The following is a 23065-nucleotide window of genomic DNA, read 5'->3' as shown; positions in this document are numbered from 1 at the left end:
AGATTGTCAAAGCCTTTGCAATTTGACGTTAAGGAACGTTGTTTTTAAAGTATTCCACATTCTTTTTACGCACTCGTTCACAGATTGGAGAGCCTCTGGACATTGTTACTTCTGAGAGACTCTGCTTCTCTAAGACGTTCCTTTTATAGCGAATCGTGTTACAGACCTGATGTCAATTCACAAAATTTCTGGCTTTTTGAGCCCTTTGTGGCCCCTGTGCCAACTTTTTTGAAACCTGTAGCAGGCTTTACATTTTAAATGAGCTCATTTAGTGCATAAAAGTGTCAGATTTCACAGTTTAAACATTCTCTACGTTCTATTGTGAATAAAATATTGGCTCATGTGATTTAAAATACTTTGTTTTTATTTTATCCAATTAAAAAAACATCGCAATATTTCTGGAATTCGGTTGTATTATGAGATAAGTGATGCTTATGGACATAAAATGCTAAAGTAGCAACACATTAGCATCTCTCTGATTCGATCGGCAACATATTTCTCAATCAATTTAGCCTCTTGTTGCATCCCACATTGCAGTTTGATTCATGTGTTTACAATAAGGATAATGGCAGCTGAAATTAATTACACAATTTGCAGCTCTTGGTAAAGCTTTTTAATGAATTCTTCTATGTATATGACTTGGAGTAACACACAACAGTATAGTATGCTTGGCAGGTTTTTATTTAAGCTATGCTTATCCCTATTGGGTGGTGATGCGATTTTATGTTGCTGCATATTATTTGCCTGCTTTGCATAGGCTATGAGATATTGCATGCTGTTGGGCTGCAATCATAGTTAAAGCTAAAAAGACTGAGATAACATTCCTTTAATATCAAGGTCACAAAAGTCATGTCAAACATAAGCACTTTGTTCTCCTTAACCACTCAGTGAAAGTATACCAACCAGCACACACTCAGTTTGTGTGTTAATTTATAATATAATCTACGCTTATCATGAAACGTGCAGATTATTTACACATTAGCAACTCTGATTATCGAGTGTTCAGTATGCTAGACAGTAAAAAAAAAACTAACATTCATGTATCCACATTTTTTTTCTGATCATATGAAAGAGCCTATGAAAACAGCTCCACAAGGTCTGCTTCAAAAAACCATAAACCTGACATGTTAGTAATTACATTTCTATCTAAATAGAAAAGTCAAGATGGGTTTCAACATTAGTAATGGAGTTGTAATCTTCATTTATTACCTACTTAGCAGTGTGAACATAAGCAGACATTAACTGATGCATTAGACTCCCTATAAACATGTCTGCATGCAAATTAAACTATAAATTGTTGATGCTGTTTCTTTTTCTCAGGTGTAGAGCATGGTCTTACAACTACAAATTAGTAATCAATTGCATGAGCCAAGCCTTAGGAAAAAAGTTAGGAAGGGTTGCACATTTGGTGCTCGTGGTTACTTTTATAGCTACGTACATAATAAAAAGTTGTTTTGTTTATAGTTTATTTAAATTTATTGTAAGATTGGTTAAAACAGGTACATGAAATCCATATATACAACAATGGACAACGATGCACACATAATTTTCAAGGTTACACAGAGGAGAACAAACACATGTACAATAGCATAAAGATTCACAGGCTATTGCATAAACTGTATGTAGTCATATGTATATGTCAAGCTCAAGCTATAAGATTCCCCATATAAATATAATAAATCCTAAATTCGTTATCAGATTCATAAACCATGCAGCTTTCTCCACTGTGACCTTGTCTGATTTGATAGACTGCATTTGCAATGAATGCAATGATTATCAAACCTATATTTGGATTATATCTTTAGCACGTCATAATAGTAATAAGAATAATTGCTTTAAAGAAACACATTTTGTGCAATTTTTAACTCTGCTCTCCTTCCTAAATGCATTACTTAACATAATACAGTGAACTGTAACCAATACTTAGTCAAATATTAAAGACATGCATATAGTTATACAATATATTTCTGTTCACCATACATGCTTTACATGTGAAAACATTGCTTGCACTGAAAGACCTATACCTATGAATAGTCTGTCAGCATTAGCATTGATAGAAATTAAAATATTGGATATCAAGTTTCAAAATAAATATTATTGCTAATGTATGTTACAAGCCTGGGTGTATAACATACCATTTATAGCACGTCTGCTGTCTGCATTGCATTTCCCTCTTTCTAGGAACACTATTACTACAAGCTGACAGCGAGCAGCACACCTGTTACCACACTATAAGTCCCCCCTACACAGACATCACCTTTGAAATGCAAAAACACAGTCTCTCTGTGCAAACAGCAGGTACAGCAGCGACTCGGGAGCATCAACCAATGCATCCAAAATAGAGATCTGAGTTAAAATCCATGACTCAGAAACAGAAAAGGGCATATACAGAAGGAGTGAGTTTGCTTACCTGCACTGGCTGGATGCATCCGCGCCTGACCTCGAGCAGTGCGTACTTTCACTGCAGGTGTCTAGGGTTCCCCTATATTCCTCCCGTCCTCTTTTGTCTCTTTTTTTTGTTGATCCCTTTCTCTCTGTCACTCTTTTTTTCTTTTAGCTTTTAGTGAGTTCACTGATGTACAAGCAGAGGACCTTGCAGGGGCAGAGATCCTTGGCATTAAGACAAAAGTTGTGTCTGGTGAAGACAAAAAAAAAAGAAAGGAGGAGTTTTGGAGAGATGAGCGTCCCAGTAGAAGCAGAAAGGCAGATGTTGGCAGCTTGACTGCCTCGTGATGGCAGCGAGAGGTATCTAGAGGATTGCAGTTGTGATTTCTGCCTAGGAAAAGATGTGAGTGCAGGTGGAGAGGTGAGCCGAGTTGAGAATGGAGATTCCCTGCCAGGACTGTGTGTGAATGCGGATATGTCTGAGAGAAAAAGCTAAATATTTATAAAGAACATTTGATTAGCTTTTGCCAAACAGATTTTAGGGTCTTGATTTGTATGATTGGTGTTAATTAAATTGCCAAATTTTGCACAAATTTTATGTTTATACTGAATTTCAGATTGTTAAAAAATAATGCTAAAATACAGAGACTTTTGAAAGGACGACAACATGAAACAGCTGATAATTGACAAAGATGATGAAAAAAAAGAGAAATGGTGTGATGTCTGACCTCTTCTATTCCAGCTGCTGCTGTTTTTTCTGATAATTAAGGCAGAAGTCCAGAAGTCCAAATTCCATAAAGTTGGTTACACAGAAATGGATTTAATTATTTAGCTGTGACTTTTTCCCTGTAAGCTGCAGCTCCAGTTCCTCAATTCAGATCCAATGAGGCAGTGATGATTGAAAAGCATGAATAAAGAAATAGGCGTAGAGTTTTCTGTCCTTGTCCTGCTTCCGTGCTTCAGTGGCATGTCAGAGATGTTCAGGCACTTGCTGCTCTCCATGCGATGCAACAGCTTCTGAGCCCTGATAATCTTGCTGTACGGATTTATCCTCCTCCTCTCCCTCCCATGCTCTCTCCTCACTACCACACACTCTTCCCCCCTCTTTCCATCTCTCTCACTACCTGAGCCCCTCACTATCACTGATTCTATACACATCACTGATTCCCCATTTTTACACCTTCTCTGATTTAGTTTATTACATGCAGTGATATTTTTTTCCACTCACACCTCTCTGATTTCTGAAGTTTTGGAATTTGAGCCCCTCTCATTTTTCCCCTTTCTTTCCATTTTCTGTGATGAGTATGAAGGTTTTTCTCCAGGTCTTCCATTTTGTGGATTTTCTCCTTAATCCCTTTTTACCAATCTCACCACATACACGCGCACACACACACGCAGGCACGCACGCACGCACACACACACACACACACACGCACACACACACAAACACACACACGCACACACCCACACGCACGCACGCACACACACACACACACACACACACACACAAACGCACACACACACACACACACACACACACACATTTAGACATACTACAAACTTTACCTTGAAAATATCTAGACATTGCATTGCCACATATAAAAGGTATATATAAAAATTCACTATAAATTAAGGGAGTTTGAATAATTGAGAAAATATCATGCGAAAAAAAGTTTTTTTACATGTCTGTGATGAAATTAGAAAAAGAACAATGCTTAGTGCTTTACAGTTTTTACCAATTGTTTACACACGTTTTCAAAACCAAGTCTCCTTTTTTCAAAACTCTACACACAATTCTCAAAACTGCACACACAAAATGCAAAATAGCTCACATCTCCTTCAAAATGCAACACTGCATTCAAAATGCCATAAACACGTGTCAGAATGAAAGCATTTGCATCAAATGGAAAACACCTCTTTAATAATAATACATTTCTGGATATACCATGTAAACACTGCTGTTTTAAATCTAAAGCTCTTTGGTCTTTTATAGACTTATATTTACATTTCAATATGTTCTACAGTGAAAGTAACCTGCTAACAAGTACACCGGAAATGCCAATGCAATGTAGAAACAGAAAATATGTATTAGGCCAAAAATTACTGTTGTATACATTAGCATACAACATAACAATAAACAAAAACCAAAGGTATATTCCTTACGGTAGAATACCGTAAATTGTGTGTGGGGTCCCGGTCCAGGTATTGGCACGGGGGAGGGGGGGTGCAGTCCCCAGTGCTAAGCTTCATCTCTTCTCCGAGTCTGGCCACAATACTCGTCCACATCACAAACTACGTTTTCTCTATGTCCCCACATTCGTCCTCCATTGCCTGGAGAAGTGGCATGTGGGCCAAGGGTTGTCGATCATACACTTTCCAGCACCAGGCTGAGAAGAATTCCTCTATGGGATTTAGAAAAGGTGAATATGGGGGTAGGTACAAAACTACAAATTGTAAAAGGGTGGCAAACCAGTTTTGCACCAGAACATCCCGGTGAAAACTAACATTGTCCCATATAGGCACAAACCTAGCAGGCACCTGATTTGGATCAGGGACAAGCATTGTGTGAATTGCATCCAGAAAAGTGAGTATATGGCCGGTGTTTTATGTACCCAGTGTGGCATTGTGATGGAGGACCCCGTTTTGAATGATGTCAGCACACATGGTTATATTACCCCCACGCTGTCCAGGGACATTGGTAATTGAACTCTGTCCTATTACATTTCGTCCACGGCGCCTGGTTTTGGTGAGGTTGAAGCCAACTTCATCCACATAAATAAATGACAAATTACATGGGCATCCATTCAATGCAGTGTAGTAAATGGAGGGCTTAGAGTTACAAATGTTTATGCAATACTATGCAGTCATACGTATTTTACAGTACATTACTATAATGCTAAAATAGTCATTACATAGTTGCATACCTGTTCCCATTTCTGAAGGTTTGAATTATGGGTGCCACTGGAAATCGACTCAAGTTGGGCTGGACTCTCAGTCCAGCCTCTCTCATGGTCAAACCATGGTTGATTACATGATCAACAAGTGTTGCCCTAATCTCATCAGAGATGGCTCTCTATCCTTCTCTTATTTGCCCTCGTCCTCTTCTTCCTCTTCCCCTTCCTTTTCCTCCTCCTCCTCTTGCTCTCTGTTCATTGTTAGCAACCACTGTTGAAAACAGGTAATCTGATCTTTGACCTATTTATAGGCCTATCTATACTACTGTAAAGTAAGGCAGTGATTGGTTAGTGATCAATTAAGCAATTAGTGTTTGCAGATGTGTCTGTGACCTGGTGACTAAGTGTAGCATTTTGATCGGTTGTGTTTGGAAAAGGAATGCAAGTTACTTTCTGGTAGATCTTTGTGTTTTAGGTAGAGAATTGTGTGTAGTGTTTAGAACAAAGTGTTTTATGCAATTGAAAACTGAGTCAAAGGCTGAGAAATAGCTTATGGTTTTGGAGATTTGACATGTAGTTTTGCACTTTGAGTGAGAGGTTTAAAAAATCGTGTGACATGAAATGATTTTGTGTGTAAGCAATTGGTAAAAACTGTAATATCTTGTACTCCTCTGTTACAGCTCAGCTAAGGGATTACTCTTAGTAATGTCGTTCACAATAAGTGTGATCCTCTTTTTTTCTTATTTGAACAGCCCCCATTCCCCTGTTTCAATCTCTATCTTGTATTCAAAGAAAAGTCTAAAAATTGTCTGTAGTGCTTTGTTTGCTGCACATTTATTTTAACGAAAGCTAAAAACAAGTTGAGATATTTTTGATCAGGCCAGGTGATGACATGCTGACAGGTGCAAGAGCTAATGTCTTGCTTCTTTGAACATCTATTACAATACAACGCTCCCAGCCTTGCATGAATCACATTCACATGTTACATAAAAGTCCTATTTTGCCTCTATTGCACTAATTTCCCAAAAATATTATTCCATTCTACTCTTCCAGACATATACTCTAATATTGTTTTTTAAATGATAAGCTAATAAACACTTTATTGGATTTGTGACTGTAATCCTTTATTTAACTAATGAACTAATATAAGCCATGAATCATCAGTTGCATTAGAGAAGCAGCGTGTTTACCACCGTGTCCACATTTTATTTCGTGCCAAACTAAAAGATGCAAAGTTACACAGTTACATGTTTGTCAGATTAAGAACATTATAATCAATCAAATTGAAAGGAGAACAGTAGGCAATCAATAATGATAATGATAGTGTTTAACTGATGGGTTACTGGAATATAGCTGGTGGCCATTTCTATATCACATGTAATGACTAATTCAGTGCCGTCCAGCTCACACATAGCACTGCTGTTTATTTGCGTTGAACTATAAGAAATGCATTCATTAATTCATTTATTTGTCTTCAGTACCAGGTTCATGCTGGTTATGGTTGCTGTAGATCTGGAGCCTGTCTTTGGGAACATTGGTCATAATGTAGGAATACACTCTGGATGAATCACCTATTGCTTTAATTATATGTCGTCCTTTTTCTAGTGATCAAATCAGTATGATTTCATATTTCTCAATACATGTAAAAACTTTAAAAGTTTTGGGTCGGCTTTTATACATTTTCTTACAATCGGATTCAGTAATAAAATCAAGCACTTTGCTGAAGTTAAATGCATTTAACTTGCATTACAAGTTACAATACAGTCACATTAAAATAATGTATATTGCAGAGTTTTCAGAACAAGGTATTATGTATATCCAGATGCAATGGCACTATTATGTAAGTCCTGGGTCTTTTGAGTGCAGTTGTAGTCACATGGAAAAGTCTTCGGAAGGAGCTTTGATGTGGTCTGGTGTTCTCACATGGCTAAGGTTGTGTCTGTCAGTCTGTCAGGTCTCTCAGCAGTAGAGAGCAGCAAACCCCAGGAAACAGCTGCCTGACTTAGTACATCAGATGGACTTGTAAGAGACAAAGAGAAAAATATTCTGTAAGTATACAAATACTGCAGTGTATTATGACAGATATTTTGCTGCTGTAAATGGTAGCTATTATTAGAAAATGGCTTTGTGGAGAAAAATCAAATTAATTAGGGTTAATCCCACAGCCAAATTTCCAGGAGTAACATCTGGAAGACTGCTGTTTTTGTTCAATGGGAGCCATAAAAGTTTGCAAATGGATTATTTGGAAACTTGAATAAATTAGGCAACATAAAGCTTAGTAAAGTTTTTAGTCAATTAAACTCAAGGTTTACCTTTGAAAAAAATAAGGGGCCATTCCAAGTGATTAATGTATGTGTTGAATAATAAATAAGTGATTTAGAGAAATATTATAGTATTATAATATCATGGTCAAAGTGCAAATATAATAGTCAGCTGCATACAATTAAATAGCGTGTAAATGAATGTTTCTGTGTAGCGTGTGGTGAAGTGTGGAGCAAATATCCACTACACTTCACCACACCTGAACTCTGGTTACTGACAATATGTGTCCCATGTGTTTTTTTTTATACGTTTTCTGGTTTTAACCCACCAATAAAAACATTAGTGTGTGGATTAGCTAAAATTAATTTCCATATGCATGAATGCCTGTGTGAATGTGTACATGAATGATGTTTTGGATCCCATTTAGCATGTGGCCCTTCCTAGAATAAGTTATAACTAGGGATAAACACAATTCTTGCTTCCCATAGCTTTATTTTGCTTCCACGTTTATTCTAAACCAATAAGGAGAATTATAATTCCTTCATGGGTATTTAATACAGTTTTGTTGTTAGCTCTGTGACTGCAGACAACTGTCACTGTGTCAACTCTTCTGAGCAAGGCCCTTCATCATCCCTCACTTACTGCCACAAATCCCCAGCAATAACATCTTTAAACTCAGAAATTGATTAAAAGATTGAAAAAAAAATAGACATTTTTCCTATCACATGTTGAAAACTTACGTCCAAAAAAGTCCATCCCAATGGTTACTTTGTTTTCTCTATTTTATGTTTAGGCACAGCATTTATTTAAAGATCTTCTCAATATTATGAGCAAAATGGCTTGAGAGCTTAATACTGGTGCAGAGTATTTAGAAGGTAAAGAGATTACCGAAGGTGTGAATCCTCTCCTGACTAAACATGGGGCGTTCACAGCTCAGTCTGTGCACAGATTTTTCTTCAATTTCTACATGACACATTCAGGCTCCAAAAATACTTCCTGTATTTCTCTTGATCCTCCACTATGAAATATCTGTACTGAATGTGTTTATCTACTGCTCCATCTGCTGACTGGTAAAACTGGAGCAGACAGAAAACATAGCAATACTTAATTAACTCTCGTACATCACCAGATCTATGGATAGATACTTTATGTAAAAACAGTATCTTGACTCTGTGTTCACTCAAATAAATATTGCTGTGAGATTTACTCAAGAAATGCAGGACAACAATCTTCAAACATAAGGCTAAGTAAATATGAAAAAGCACTGTACTAAATACACACAATCTAAAAGCTATCCTTATTTGACAGTTACACCTTAAACAGTCCAACAAAATGCAACACTTTACTGGATAAATGCACACCAACTTTCAAAAAGACTGAACTGGTAGAACTCAACATGACTATATAATTGAATTGCATGCACACACTAAAAAGCATATGCCTGCCTGAGAAACTGTAGGATGAACCAGGAAAATAGAATAGCTTTAGGATTTAAATACAAAAAAATATATAATAACCCATCAATACACTCAATACATCCTAATTAAATAGTTACAACTTTTTTAAATGATCTACAACATTTTCTAGGAGCTTAGAGGGAGGATAAAGGGGAAGTTTGACGTTGGCCTGTAGTTACGTGGCTAGCTAACATGGTGTTCAGTTTTCTTAATCTAAGAGAATTCATCCATGGAACAGTGAAAATCTGACTCTAGGATTTTAGTTGCCTGATCAAGTTCTGTGGTGTCAGATGCTGAAATATTCAAAATGGACAACTCTGGAAGATTTTCAATGAAATGATGTGCTGTAGGTGATGTGATTGTACATGTGTGGTGAAGTGAGGGCAGACAAGGTTGGAAGAGCAACCAGGCTACTAAATAATTGCTAATTAATATTTTTTTTCTCTTTGCCAACCTTATCTATGTGCAGTGACTTGGAGTGTGGCTTGGAGCCATTCTTGTCTTCTCCTGCTTATGATTTATAATGATAACTATTACCAATTTGTTACAGGAAACGTACGGTCGAATTTTGTAATCTAGATTACATAATGATTATCTTTAAATAGTTTGGCAGTACTGTTAAACTGTGGTGAGTTTGAAAAATAATTTGGCATGAGGAGACAAATAATGCACAGCACATTCTCTTGCTCAGACAAGGGCAAAGCAGTTATTTGGATCAAAATGACTGAAAATTGACAACTGGACAAGTTTAATGATCATAAAACCCGAGGTGGCCCGCTCAGAAAGCTTTTTTCCCCTCCTGGCCAGATGGCAGTCTGCTAGGCTGATGAGTTTTGGCTCTGTATGCACAGACACACCTGCAGACTGTCTGTCTGTGGCTTCTGTTCCCCACACATGGAGGGATGAGGGTTAGGACAAAAGAAAGTGGTCAAAATATATTGCCTTAATAGCACCATTTGAATAACATTGCTTGTGGTGAGAATCTAAAAAAACCACTTTGCAAAGAGCCCATTGTGGGTTTCAAGATGTATGGACAACAGGAAGTGAGCCTGTTAATCTTATATAAACCAAAAGTATTTGAAGGCCAAAAAGCCGATGCATGAGCAGTTTCTCATTCTTGTAGCTGCTTAAAACAATACCATCAGTCCACATGTGTAGTTTTAATCTGTTAAATCTTATACAGTCCCTTCTCAATAAAGATTCAAGATTGTATACAAGCATAAACCTTGGTACATTAATTGTTTGCTTCTGGTTTGGATGGGTTTTTTTGGTCAAGTATTAAAGCTTGTGCTTTTGTCCCTTGCATTCATTTGTCAAGGTTGATTTAAGTGTTTTTAAATAATACATCTGTAAAGACTCCTATAATCCTGCCTGTCAGTTGTTTTGGATTCTGTCAGTTTAATCTTGTCAATTCATTTCCTGTTACATTAATATTTATATATTTATTTATTTAAAGGGACATCTCACAGTGCAATCCCACAACTCTAGTCATATGTGTATTTCATGTGGAATGTATTGTTAAACCCTCACATTGTCTATTATGTTCAAGGACCCTGCATTATTTAGGCATGTCTACATTACCCTGGTTTACTGGTTATTGCTGGAAGTGACTGTATCATTTTTATTACATATTGTAGATGTCTTCTTGAGCCACCCTTAAAGTCTTTCCCTTGATACACAGCTCAGTAATGTAACAAGCATGCCATCTGCTGGCTCTTCAGCTCAAAGCTATCATCTACCATGCTGCTATATTCTTTTAAATATATGATTATATAAAGAAGTAAATATGTATAAGAAAATAAACTATTTGTTTTACTGTAATGTCTATCACACAATTTCTGTAGACTTCCAATGATCAGCATAAACAAGTTTGAACAAAATGCTTGCAATATATGTATCTGATTACTGTTAGATTGTAATGTTTTTCAAGTATTTCTAGATCCATAATACTTATGTAGTATACCAAAATCACTTGTGTTTTGCAACATTACCAATCAGTCGGCTTTGCCAGCTGTTCCACTAAAGAGTATGTACAGTATGGTTACCTGTTTTTATCTCACTAGGATATTACTGTAGCTCTGATGCTCAAAAAACAGAGCTGCTCCTGCCAGAACTCACCTTAAAAGCAGGTCATTTCAAGGGAAGGGGATGGGTGGCCATTAGGGAAGTTTGTTTTGTTTTTTATACTGTGATACACTGCAATACACTGTATGCATGCTGATAGATAAAAAAAACAAAAAAAAGATTGTCATGGAATTTCTTGACAGAATTAGTATAATTTTGAATAATTTTGAATAATTTTAAAATTTAAATTATTCAGAAAATGAGTAAGAATTAATCAAATGGGCCTCGTGGGAGACCTCATGTGCCTCTATTTACTTGTTTAGTTTTGCTGTAGTGAACTGTATGGGAATAACTAGAAACAAAGAAATTCACTTCGATACTGTTTTCCTTTCAGCAAATGTAAAATTACAATGATTAATAAAATGTCTGATGCTAAATTAAAGCACACACAAAAGCGAATACATGTTAAAGTATACAAAATCTTTCATAAATATCTGTTGGAATCTTTTTTTTATATAAAAAGATTAGTTTTTAATCAGCTATCTGTTACACCCAATGAAGTTTACCAAGCTCATATATGGAGCCAGGATTGATAAAGCAGGAAGAGATCAACAGTTAAATTGTGACTAATGATTTGTTGATTAGACCATTAAAGTTTAATATTTTTGCCACTTTGGGCTTGGCCTATTTTTTTATGCCCAGCAGTGTGTACTGTATATAGAGCAATTATGAGCTGCTTTTGGGATCTGGGCATGTTATGAAATCAAGAAGGGCATGATGTAAAAATCTAATGTAATGTTATGAGTACTGAGTTTATTTCAAGAAATCTGGGCTGAGGAATGTGCTGTACTTTCACATCCTAATAAAGCGCACTGTAGGTGTTCTGAAATAGCTTCAACCCAAAGAGAGCACGACAAGCACTCCATGCGATTCAGCCTGACTCAAGACTTGTGGATCTTCTAGTCAGTGCCTCAGGGGTTCACTTTTTAGAACAATGAAAGGGTGTTGTTTCTAACCGTTATGTTGTTCTGCAATAACATTTACATCGAGCAGCTTTTCTAGCTTTATATTTACAGATAGTTATAGTGTACAATTATTGTGTAGGACTCCTAAAAACATTAAAACTACATTAAATATTTAAGATTTACTTTTAGAAGTACTGATAGATTTACAGTGTTTTATGACCTGATTAATGCATGAAAAAATGTCAAACAGATCAAATCTGGTTGGTAACGCTTTTATTAAAAAGAAAAAGAACCTAATAGCTAGTTAGGAATTGCTGTTGATCTGCAGTGTATTTGAAATTGTTGTGTTGAATTGGTAACAAAAAGTCACGTTAGCATTAATTAGGTTCTTCGATCTCCCATGTCTTTGGTGTCACTCCATATAAAATATTACAATACTGGTCACTTTTCAGGTGCATAACAATAATTAAGAAAAAGAACAACATTGTATCAAACAACATGACTTAAATACACAATACAAAGAGGTGCTTTTTCTCAACACTGACGTTCTTTCAATGCATGTACCCTGAAGAGAATTAGAATAAGAGTAAGAAACAAGCTGGTATTATCAACTAGGTCCACTGTAAAAAGAGCTATTTCAAAACAGGACTTTGTTTACTGCCACTGTGCTTAATCTGAGTCTTAGTAAGACCGCTTACATCCTCAGAGCTATACAGCAGTGCCATGTGTTTTTATCCCATCAATTACAAACAGGATGAATTTTTCTGTACATATATGAAGAATATGGTGATGTAATGGCTTGACACTAATTCCTTTTCATGGGTCTGTTCAATCTCTTTGCGCAATCACATTCAGTTATAAATATGAAGGACACATCCCAAGTATCTGATGAAAGGATTACAGACTCTTAGCCACCGAAAAATATCCCTCACTTCAGTGAAACCCTGTTCCCTTCGAGCAGTGAACTGTAACTGTTTGTTGATTTTGTTAGTGAAGACTGTGTAGTCAAGACTACGATATCTTGCACGTGGTCCTCGTACAGCTCTGTGATGGGCTCAGGGGAGGGTAGATGAGTTTGGATTTCTTCGTTCCGTTCCTCTTCGTGCCGCTGCTGGCTATGACGGAGTATGAGCGCCCGTGCATCATGCGGGCGTTGAGGCCGTTGGCCATGGAGAAGGACTTCAGGTGGCTCTTTAAGGCAACAGGAAGAGGGAGTTTGTCCACCAGGTGCACAGGAGTGCAGGAGACGATGGATCGACAGCACAGATCCTGCAGACTCAACACTGCATAGAGAGTGAGAGAGTGAGAGAGAGAGAGAGAGAGAGAGAGAGAGAGAGAGAGAGAGAGAGAGATGATCTAATGATACATTCTCTAGATTTATCAGTGTTATTAGTTTTTTAGTTTAGAGCTTTATTTATCCCCTTGGGGCAATTAATTTAAGCTGTCGTGGTGCTTCACACAATCAGAACACACACATACAAAAAATAAATAAATAAATAAATTATAAAAAAAATATTAAATAAATAATTTTTTTTTTTTTTAATTCATCTAATTCAACTGGATTTGTTACATAACCATATTGCTTTAGGCACAAAAGTAAATTCTTACAGGTTTGTGGAACATTTAGTTGATCTTAAACAGTCACCGATAATTTTGTGTGTCAGCCTCATCATTTGCTGTTCATAATAAAATGTGAGACTTCGCAAAGGAACACCTACAATTTTTGAGCAAAGATTTACTTTTCCTTGCAGGCGATTCCTATTCTTTACAGACAATAAAGAAAACCAACAAATAAAAGAAAAAGACAAGATACTTTCCACAAAAGAGTTATAAAAGGTCATAAGAATACGTCTCTGTACATTAAAAGAATTTAACTTCCTCAGCACAAATAATCTTTAATGTGACTTTTTACTAATTGCATTTGTATTTTGTTCAAAACTTCAACCTGTTATGTGTTTACTGGCAGTCAGTGTCTTCAAAGAGACACTACTTGTCTGCCTGCATACAAAACAATACTTCTGTTTTAGGTGCTTAGTGACAGCTGGAGGTGATATTAGAAAGGAGATTAAAATCTAATATCTTTCAGTGACAATAAAGCTATTAGGGTTGAGTAATGCATTATATTGCAAAGTATCACTGACGGCACAAGAGAAAATGCCTGGGGAGAAAATATGACGTATACACTCGCACACACACGCACAGATACAGCTCAGATAGAGGGTAATTCAAATATTGTAAAGTGTGCATTGCTTTACTGGTTTCAGGCCACCTTTCTATAAATACCAGAAAATCTTCCATTTGGGATAAACTTTTTACTCGTTAGTGGGACAACTGTTGTATAAAAGTACAAAAAAAAAAAAAACTAAGGATGTCTTGTATTATTAGGATAGATTTTACCAAAAGCTTATTTGCTGATCATGGCTACAGCCAAAACAGAGCTATTTCCACAAATTAAAGTTAAACTAACCCTAAATTCACATTGTTTATGTTTGCTCTCTAACAGCTTTGTTTAAATCCCAGGCTTTTGGAATTTAACCACTGGGTGTCTCCAAAGTGGCTGTGGAAGTTTTGCATGCTTTTGGTTTATGAAGCATTCTTTGGCTGCATATGTAATTTCTGTGTAAAGTTATGAGGTCATTTACGTAGAACTAAACAGGATTGAAGTGAAAACCAGCAATAAAAGTAATAGATAGATAGATAGATAGATAGATAGATAGATAGATAGATAGATAGATAGATAGATAGATAGATAGATAGATAGATAGATAGATAGATAGATAGATAGATAGATAGATAGATAGATAGATAGATAGATAGATAGATAGATAGATAGATAGATAGATCATTCACTTTTTTAGAAAGATATGCACACATGCTTATTCTTGCAAATATAAAATCAGCCAATGCATAAAAGCATGCTGATACAGTTTAAGGGCTTCGGGTAATGTTTACATCAAACATCAGAATGAAGTATGATCTCTCTGCAAAAAACAATGATGATGGTTTTATAGGCAAAAATGGCTTGTTAATAAGAGAGGTCAGAAGACATAAGAGGATTGTTTAAGCACTCTTTAGACTCATAAGCATGTGAAATGAAAAAAATGAAAGCCTCAGATTCCTTTTCTTGGATGGCAGGAGTTGTATATGTACATTCTTTTGTACAATCTTAGCTCATCCACCTCAAGGTTGGATGTGTTGTCCATTTTGAGATACTTTTGTGTCTCTTGTGTGACAATTGTGTGACAATCCCAGGAGATCACAATGTCTAAAATACTCAAACCAGCCCATCTGGTACAAACATCCAGGTCACAAATAAAATCACAAAGATCACTGAAGCTCTTTGCTTGTATCTGCTAGATTTTATGCATTACACTGCTGCCACATGATTAGCGGTCTAGATAATGGCATAAATGCACAGGTGTTCCTATTGAAGTGGACAGTGATCATACATTTAAATCCCTACCTTTACACGCAATGGAATTAAAGCCTAAGTCAGCATGATACTTTAGACTGTAAATAATTAAATAGTTTGGCGCTGGCACCTTTGTTAGGTCTCCAGAGTCTCTCCATGCCGTGCCGCATAAGAACTATGCGTGCCAACTCTGTGAAGGACTCTGTGATGTTGAAGTTACACAGAGGGCTGACTTCAAAAAATGTGACACCCAGTCGCTCAGCAAAGGCTTGGGCATTCTCAGTCGTCACCTGGCGTTTGTATGCCAAGTGCAGACGGTTCCCCACAAGAATCTTCGGAACTCCTGGCGCATGCTGGGAATTAATTATAATAATAAATTACAAAACATTTTAGCCACATCTAATCAAACAGAGACATGCAGACTTTTACAGTTTTCTGTAGTCCATATAAACATTTACCTACTTATATTTATATTCATATACACCACAGAAATCTAATACATGATTTGCTATCAGAATCTTAAAGACAAATGAGGGCATAAGCATGGGAATATTTTACCTCATCAATCTCTTTAATCCATCTGTCAATTCCGTCAAAGGACCAACGATTTGTAATGTCATATACAAGGATAACACCCTGTAAATAACAAAAAACAAAAAAACATTACATTAGATAATTAATGGTAGTAGGTCTTATATGGCATAAAGAAAATACAGTATATATTAAATTCTCTATTCTGATTGGTTAGAAGATTGATTATGTTTGATGATGCTAATTTATTTCCTGGAACAACAGCTCTGACGGTGCAAGTACGTTATTGTCTATATAGCAACATTTGAGCCACAGAGACTTTTTTTAACAGAATCTCCACTGCAAGTATCAGATAGTAATAATTAACAGATCAAACATGTTTTGTTATTTAACAAAAGAAAACATAATTGTTGATATGGTGAAATGTAAGGAGATGGTTCTGTCAGGAGAAAAGGCTTTGTGATAACATAAAATGTTTTGGGGTTTAATTTAAAAAGGAAAAAAGGAACAACATGTTTACAAATTTTCCACAACATTCAATGGAACCCTAAAAAGTGTAAAAGCACAAATTGTCAGTCATGGATAAATACAAATTTGTACAGGTATGTATCAGCAAGTTTTTTAAGTGCAATGTTTACTAGCATACAGTATCATCATGTTTCACTCCCTGCTGAATACACAGTCCATAAAAAGAAGTTCCCAGGTGACAGCAGGAAAGCTGAAGGTTATGCAGTAAGCCCAGTTACTTTATTACTCTTTTAATGAGGGATCCAGTAATATTTTTTATTAGCTCCCGCAGAGCACAGATACCCAGATATAATATTGTGCATAAAGCAGCAGACATAGTGCGGGTGTCATTTAAGGGAACTATTTCCTCTCATTGTGGACGAGACTCTCATGTGTGTTTGGGTCTGACCACGGGAAATGTCACATTAACAGTAGCGACCCACCCCTGTTTAACCACATACCACACAGTTTGAACAGGAACTGCTGATCTCTGGGTGGAGCTTTTCAAAACTCTGGCTAAATTTCAATAACTCCTCCAAAATGCACTGCCCAAATCCTCTCTCTCTCTCTTTCAATTCTCAAATGCAAGAGATTTTCTGAGAAACATGCAAGCGTGTACCTGTGCTCCTCTGGAGTATGAGCGGAATATGGTGCAGAAACGCCCTTGTCCAGAGGTGTCCCTGCAATATAAACATTACCACACTCAGTCCAGTATTTTTGTGCTAAGGAAAACAATAGCATACACAGGGCAACTTCAGTTCAGAGGTTGCTGTCTTTGTGGCTTTGTAAAGTATATGGGTTCAGGTGCATGCTGAGCAGAAGCTCAGGGCTCAGGGATAGAGAATGTATTATTATTATTATTATTATTATTATTATTATTATTAATATTTTAAACTTTCTTCAATTAAGTTATTCATGCACAGATGGAGGATTAAAGAAAATATGCAGGAATGTTACGAAGACTTATGTATCACTAATGGTAAAATTTCTATACTCAAGACTTCTGGTATACACTTCTGGGCAATAAATATAGTCCAAGCCCAAAATGTCAAGAATATGAAACCTTTAATGGTTATAACAACAAATTCCTGTGGTTCTTTCTCTGCTCGATCAAGCCTGGTTCCATTTATGACTATAATATAAGGCCCCGTTATGGACTGCATCAGGTGTGGCAGGTAGAAAGAAAAAGAAAAAGAAAAAAGTCTGTTAATCGTGATTTTATCTTTGTGTACAAAAAGACAATGTAAAGTGAATTACTCTGTTTCTATCTTTCCAAACAGTTTTTTACATCAAAAAGTACATTGTGAGTCAGAGCTCTCAGGAGGGCATTTGTTTAATTCTTGCTCATTTTCTGTTCTTTGATTTGTTGTCAAAAGCATTATAAGATTCATATTTGAAATCTTAGTGGATTTCTTTATTCAGGACTGTATTTGAAAAAAATATGTATATATTTTCACCAAAGCTGTAACTTGACTCTACGCCCATCAAGCAGTATGGTAGTGGTTTTGCAGTCAATCCCTGCAGAAGAAAACAACAGAAATAAATGGTGAAAGTACCAGAATTGTATTCTTAATGTTTGGGTTATGTTTTACCATTAAGATTTTTGACAATAACAATATTCACTACATGACATTATATCCTCTATAATATGAACAATATGAAGAGCAGGGCTCAGGCTGTAAGGCAAATCACAGTCTAATAATATTGCACTCAAATAATATCAAATAATATAATCATTTTGTATCTATAGTTGCTTACTGGGACTTATGTACAGTATGTTAATAGTATAAATGATAAAAGTAACTAACTTCACTTGTGGGTGTTAAGTAACAATGCAGGTAACTGTAAACTGACAAAATATTTATTTCAATGTTTAACTAATAAAAATGCCATTGCTGACAAATTTCTAACAAATATAAGAAAATTCTAAGTGTGCTGATAAAGGTAAATAAAATCTACTTCAGGATGGTGGTAGTTCAATGGTTAAGACATTGAACTTTGGATCTAGAGGTCACAAGTTTAAAGCTGCCACTGCTGGCCACTTGAGCAAGGCCCTTAACCCTCCTTCGCTCTGAATAAGGGCGTTAATGCCATAAATGTAAATGTAATGGTAAAATCATCACACTATTATTGATTATTTAGCTATATGAGCATGCCAAGTAGTGTTTTATTTTTCACTCTAAGCATAAACTCCAGCATTTTGCTTCCTACATACAGTACATACATTATTATATACATACACATTTTATTCACATGTACATTTTATTCACGCACGCACGCACGCGCACGCACACACACACGCACACACACTGATCACCTGGATTACTTCTGAAGAGCTGAAAGCCAATACTGTGAAGAGATACTCTTTTTTCTTTTTCTAAAGCATATCTAAGTGACACGGTTTGGTTATAGATCTGTCATTGTCTGAAAAGTTTTATCATAAACTCTGCAGGCATTAACATGAGACTGAGATGTGGAAACCAGAAATAATCTGAAGATATGCTTTAAACAGAACATGTCCTCAAACAGAACATTGTGCAATGGCTTTCTTTCAACTGTCTGTTAAACTTTCTAGCATAACACAATCAACGTGTTTCTGTTACCAGTCGAGTCACACTGTAAGGGACTTTAGAAGAATAAAGTAAAGACCTGAACACTTTTTCAATGTGGATTTATGTCCTTAAAAAATTAAACTGCACTGCTTTTGTTAAATATTCCACCCTAGACTTAATTGAACCCCAGCAGGGTTTTATATATATATATATATATATATATATATATATATATATATATATATATATATATATATATATATATATATATATATATGATTTTAACCCATGTGGTTTTTTTTTGTCCAAAAAGCAGGCTTCCTGTTTGTGTAGGCAACCTCTGATTCATCTGACAGATTTTTTTTTCCACAGCAACTTGTTCCTCTCTCTGAGCAATTATTCAGTGCACATCTTTTCTCTTCCTTCACACAAAACAGCAACGAGGCCTGGACAGTTTTCTGACATGATGGAACACAGACAACTGCAAAGAGGCAGTAGGAAAGCTGAAATCTGTAGTAGGTGATGACGTTCTAGACCTCAGGCTCACAGAGCTATCACCGGCACACACTCGCTGGTACAACAAAACAGACCAAACCACAACACAAATGCCCTTTGTGTTCCCTCCATCTTTGAGGAGACGGATTGTTTTATTAACCAAGCAGCACAAACAAGCCGAAATTATCACTATCTGACCTTAAATGTTAAGTTCCGTTCAAAACATTTAAGAGAAATGTTTGGCTTAATCTTCAGCTGTGAGGTTTCTTTCTCAGCTTTGAATGTTGTAAGCGGAGAAGCTTCATTTGTCGGTGACGCACTGAAGAACAGGCTACGGAGAAAGGCATCTTTCTATAAACATTCATTCTGGGAACACAGTCTTCCAAAGAGGGTCACACAAAAGCGCTTAGACAAACATCTGTATATTCAACGCTTTTATTGCCAGCAAACCTTGGCTGGGTTCACACTCCCACTTGGTTCATCATGTTTAGTGCCTGAGTGCCGAGGAAAGCAGAGTTATGTAAGTGGTTATGACAGTCATAATAATTGTGCCAGACAGAAAAAAGCCTTCTGCGATCTGGCAGCTCCGCATGGTTATCATCTTACCCATATTAATTCCAATCTGTTAAACTAAATCACAGGGCTACAGTGCTAGTATACTGACTGTCAGGATATCTTGAATATCTTAGAGAGTCTTGTTTTTAGAATAATACTATCTTGGCAACTGCATGTGGAGGTCTAAGGAGGAAAAATGATGCCAAAGATGAAGCACAGTAGATGAATCAACTGTGAAAACTTCAAGGCAAGAAGAAAGAGGATGGCAAATGTTCGATGTACGCATCACTCTCCCACCAGGAATCTAATCTTGGAACCGTTTGGATTCAATATATCCTGTGTCAACAACAAAGTGCGATGGGCTTGTCTGTTTGTAATTGCCAGCCAAAGGTTCCACATAAAGTAAATCCAACCAGCAGTTCTTCTGACATGAATCACATAAATCCCCTGTTTCCTTGTTTGCATTCAACACTCACAAAATAACACTGTCGGTGGGATGAACATAAAACAGCTTGGAAAGATATTCTGTGATCTTTGACATGGAACGAACAGGCTGTGATTCCCATTATATGTTGTCACAAGAAACAAAGTCAATCTGTCATTAATCTCCCCATTCTACACATCAGAACAAAAAGCAATCATATGTAAATGAGTCTCCAAATACTCTACTAGCATTTAGACTTTTAATAAAATGATCTATAATAAGACTAAGTGAAATCTAAAGCAGTTTTAAAGTCTGTAATAATTTATGATGCAATAGGTCACGCCGACAACACAACAGAAGGCAACAGCACGTCTGAACAATCCTAATGTTTACAAAAGAGCTACAGATGGTTGATGGGTCACATTTTTACAGTATCAAAACATCAACTTATGCAGAGTCTTGCCAGGAAAAACTGAACTTAAAAATATATATTTTTTAAAAGATAAGAAAAGGTCTGTGCTGCCAAGACACTTATAAATGTAATAAACAATCCCTACACTTATCGATCCAAAGTATGCACCTTAGGAGACACTGTTTACGAACAGGTAGGCTTGTAGGTGCCACTATTTCCAACATTTACATAATTTTCCCTCTGGTGTTTCAATCCACACTGGTCCCAGAGGAGCAGCTCTTTTCCAGAGTAGGTAATGTGTTACCAGAGTTCAGCTCCTAATGATAAGTCAATGTCTGGTTCTTAATCTATAAATGGTGAGCAAACAAACCAAGTAAATGCATCCTAACACATTCAATTAAAATAAAAGAACATATCCTACCCCACTAGAACACTGATGGCTCACTTTTCTTTACTAATTTTAATGCAAGTAATCATCATGCAGTTCTGTTCTATGCCGTACATTCTGTATCTCCTCTCGATAAATATTACTGTATATGATTGTAAATGCATAGCATATCCCAGATTATCCTATATAGCTATCATCTAGATATCATCTGTACATGCACTGTGTATAACATTTCTATATGTTTTTACGTACATCTCATATTGTAAATGTATATATCCCATATTTCTATACATAGATTGTCTCTAATGCATCATGCTCTAATTTAATTTTGTGTGTGTATATGTATATTCTTAATGCACTTGTTTAACAGCATTTCATGTTCTTGCTTAACACATTTTCACTGCCCAGAACCTTAATATTTATTTGTTGTATATATATTTACATATTTATCTGCACTTCTTAAGTTTGCGCAATAGTGATATTTGCACTTCTGGTAGATAATAAACTGCATTTTGTTGCTGTGTACCTGTACTCTGCCATGACAATAAAGTTCTTTCTTTCTTTCTTTCTTTCTTTCTTTCTTTCTTTCTTTCTTTCTTTCTTTCTTTCTTTCTTTCTTTCTTTCCATTCATCCATCCATCCATCCATCCATCCATCCATCCATCCGTATTGGACTGTTTCCATTAGCTTATGTCAAGCTGCAACCCTTTACACCTTCTTCATATTGAGAGGAACATCTCAACATTATCTGATTTGTGGCATAATGAACAAATTTTAAAACATTACAGGAAACTTTTATTTTTTTTAATGTTTAAGGAACTTTACATTTTTTTTTCTTTTTTACTTACTAACAGTACTGTACCTGTAAATGAACTTCTCGATCACACATATAAACACAGACCTTCTCAGAAAAAAAAAAGAAAACACAACACAAAGTAGGCTGGAGAAAAGGGAATAGGAAGAAAGAGAGAGAAAAAAACCCAATAAATCTTACATCTTTAAAGACTTACCCATATTATATCCATAAGGAGATTCTGTAGCCCCGTCCTGCAAACTGGCCAATATCTCGCCCTTGCCCACATCACTGTCTCCCACTAGCAGGAATTTCAACAGGAAATCGTACGCTTTAGCTGGGCTGCTCCTGTGGCTCATCTTCACCGCGCGCTCACTTCCATGGCTCAGTCTGGAGCGGCATCTTTTTTATTTATTTCTTTTTTATATATATATATATATATATATATATATATATATATATATATATATATATATATATATATATATATATATGTATTTATTAAATCTTTACTCTTTCTTGCTTTCCTCTAATCACAATCTCCAGAGCTGAGATTATTTTTACTGGACATTTCGCTTGATTTCCCCCCCCACACCCAGAGTACAGCTTGTTCTGATCTTTGTGATGCTGTCGAGGAATTGCGTTATGTCCCTGGGAATAAAGACTCTAATGTGCGACGCTTACATCAGTCTAAATCACTGTTTGCTTTCATTTCTAGTGTAAACAGTCTTTATAACCTAAAACAATAAGATATTTACACTACATAAGCTCATTACAGCATGCGCGTCCAAAACTTGCTATATTTCTTTATCTGCATTGTTTTGGTATTTTCCCTAATCCGCATCGCTCCATTAGGGTTGATGTGCTGTGATTCCTCTGGAGCTCCTCTCAACAAGGAGGAAAAAAAAGGGAAAAAGGCAGGGTCGTCCCTGGTTACATCCTGATTGGCTGTTCTGTGGAGTTGCTAGG

At 36.2% G+C, this 23065-nt stretch overlaps 2 protein-coding genes across 3 annotated transcripts in view; both read right to left on the bottom strand.

Annotated features, from left to right (window-relative positions):
* The window catches only part of grin2cb (glutamate receptor, ionotropic, N-methyl D-aspartate 2Cb), a 30752-nt gene extending 27388 nt beyond the window's left edge, over positions 1–3364 (bottom strand). The window contains exons 1-2 of one of the 2 annotated variants that reach the window (XM_083555848.1): positions 3114–3364; positions 2411–2635 (exon numbers count right to left, since the gene is read on the bottom strand). The gene's annotated coding sequence lies outside the window, so the exon portion shown is untranslated. Of the gene's footprint in view, positions 1–2410 lie in introns of both variants that reach the window. The other variant, XM_083555847.1, reaches the window with a different exon arrangement.
* Positions 3365–12283: 8919 nt separating this feature from the next.
* Positions 12284–22533, bottom strand: rab40b (RAB40B, member RAS oncogene family). Its single transcript, XM_083556060.1, has 6 exons — positions 22314–22533; positions 17935–17995; positions 17097–17157; positions 15998–16075; positions 15570–15792; positions 12284–13310 (listed from the first exon to the last, which is right to left on the bottom strand). The coding sequence occupies exons 1-6, from the start codon at positions 22453–22455 to the stop codon at positions 13039–13041; spliced, it is 837 nt and encodes a 278-aa protein (XP_083412186.1). The 5' UTR covers positions 22456–22533; the 3' UTR covers positions 12284–13038.
* Between the last annotated feature and the right edge of the window lie 532 nt (positions 22534–23065).

Source organism: Silurus aristotelis (assembly GCF_946808225.1).
Source record: "Silurus aristotelis genome assembly, chromosome: 12".
Classification (NCBI taxonomy): domain Eukaryota; kingdom Metazoa; phylum Chordata; class Actinopteri; order Siluriformes; family Siluridae; genus Silurus; species Silurus aristotelis.
Note: the sequence above shows the minus strand (reverse complement) of the source record. Positions and strands in the feature narration are given on the sequence as shown.

Bases quoted from the DNA above. Each gene is read 5' to 3' on its own strand.
- rab40b (XM_083556060.1), bottom strand. From the start codon at position 22,455: ATGAGCCACAGGAGCAGCCCAGCTAAAGCGTACGATTTCCTGTTGAAA. The intron at 17,158-17,934 runs GTGAAAATATAT...TTTATATTGCAG, and splicing joins AGAGTCAAGTTACAGCTTTG to GGACACCTCTGGACAAGGGC. The intron at 16,076-17,096 runs GTACACGCTTGC...TGTTATTTACAG, and splicing joins CATACTCCAGAGGAGCACAG to GGTGTTATCCTTGTATATGA.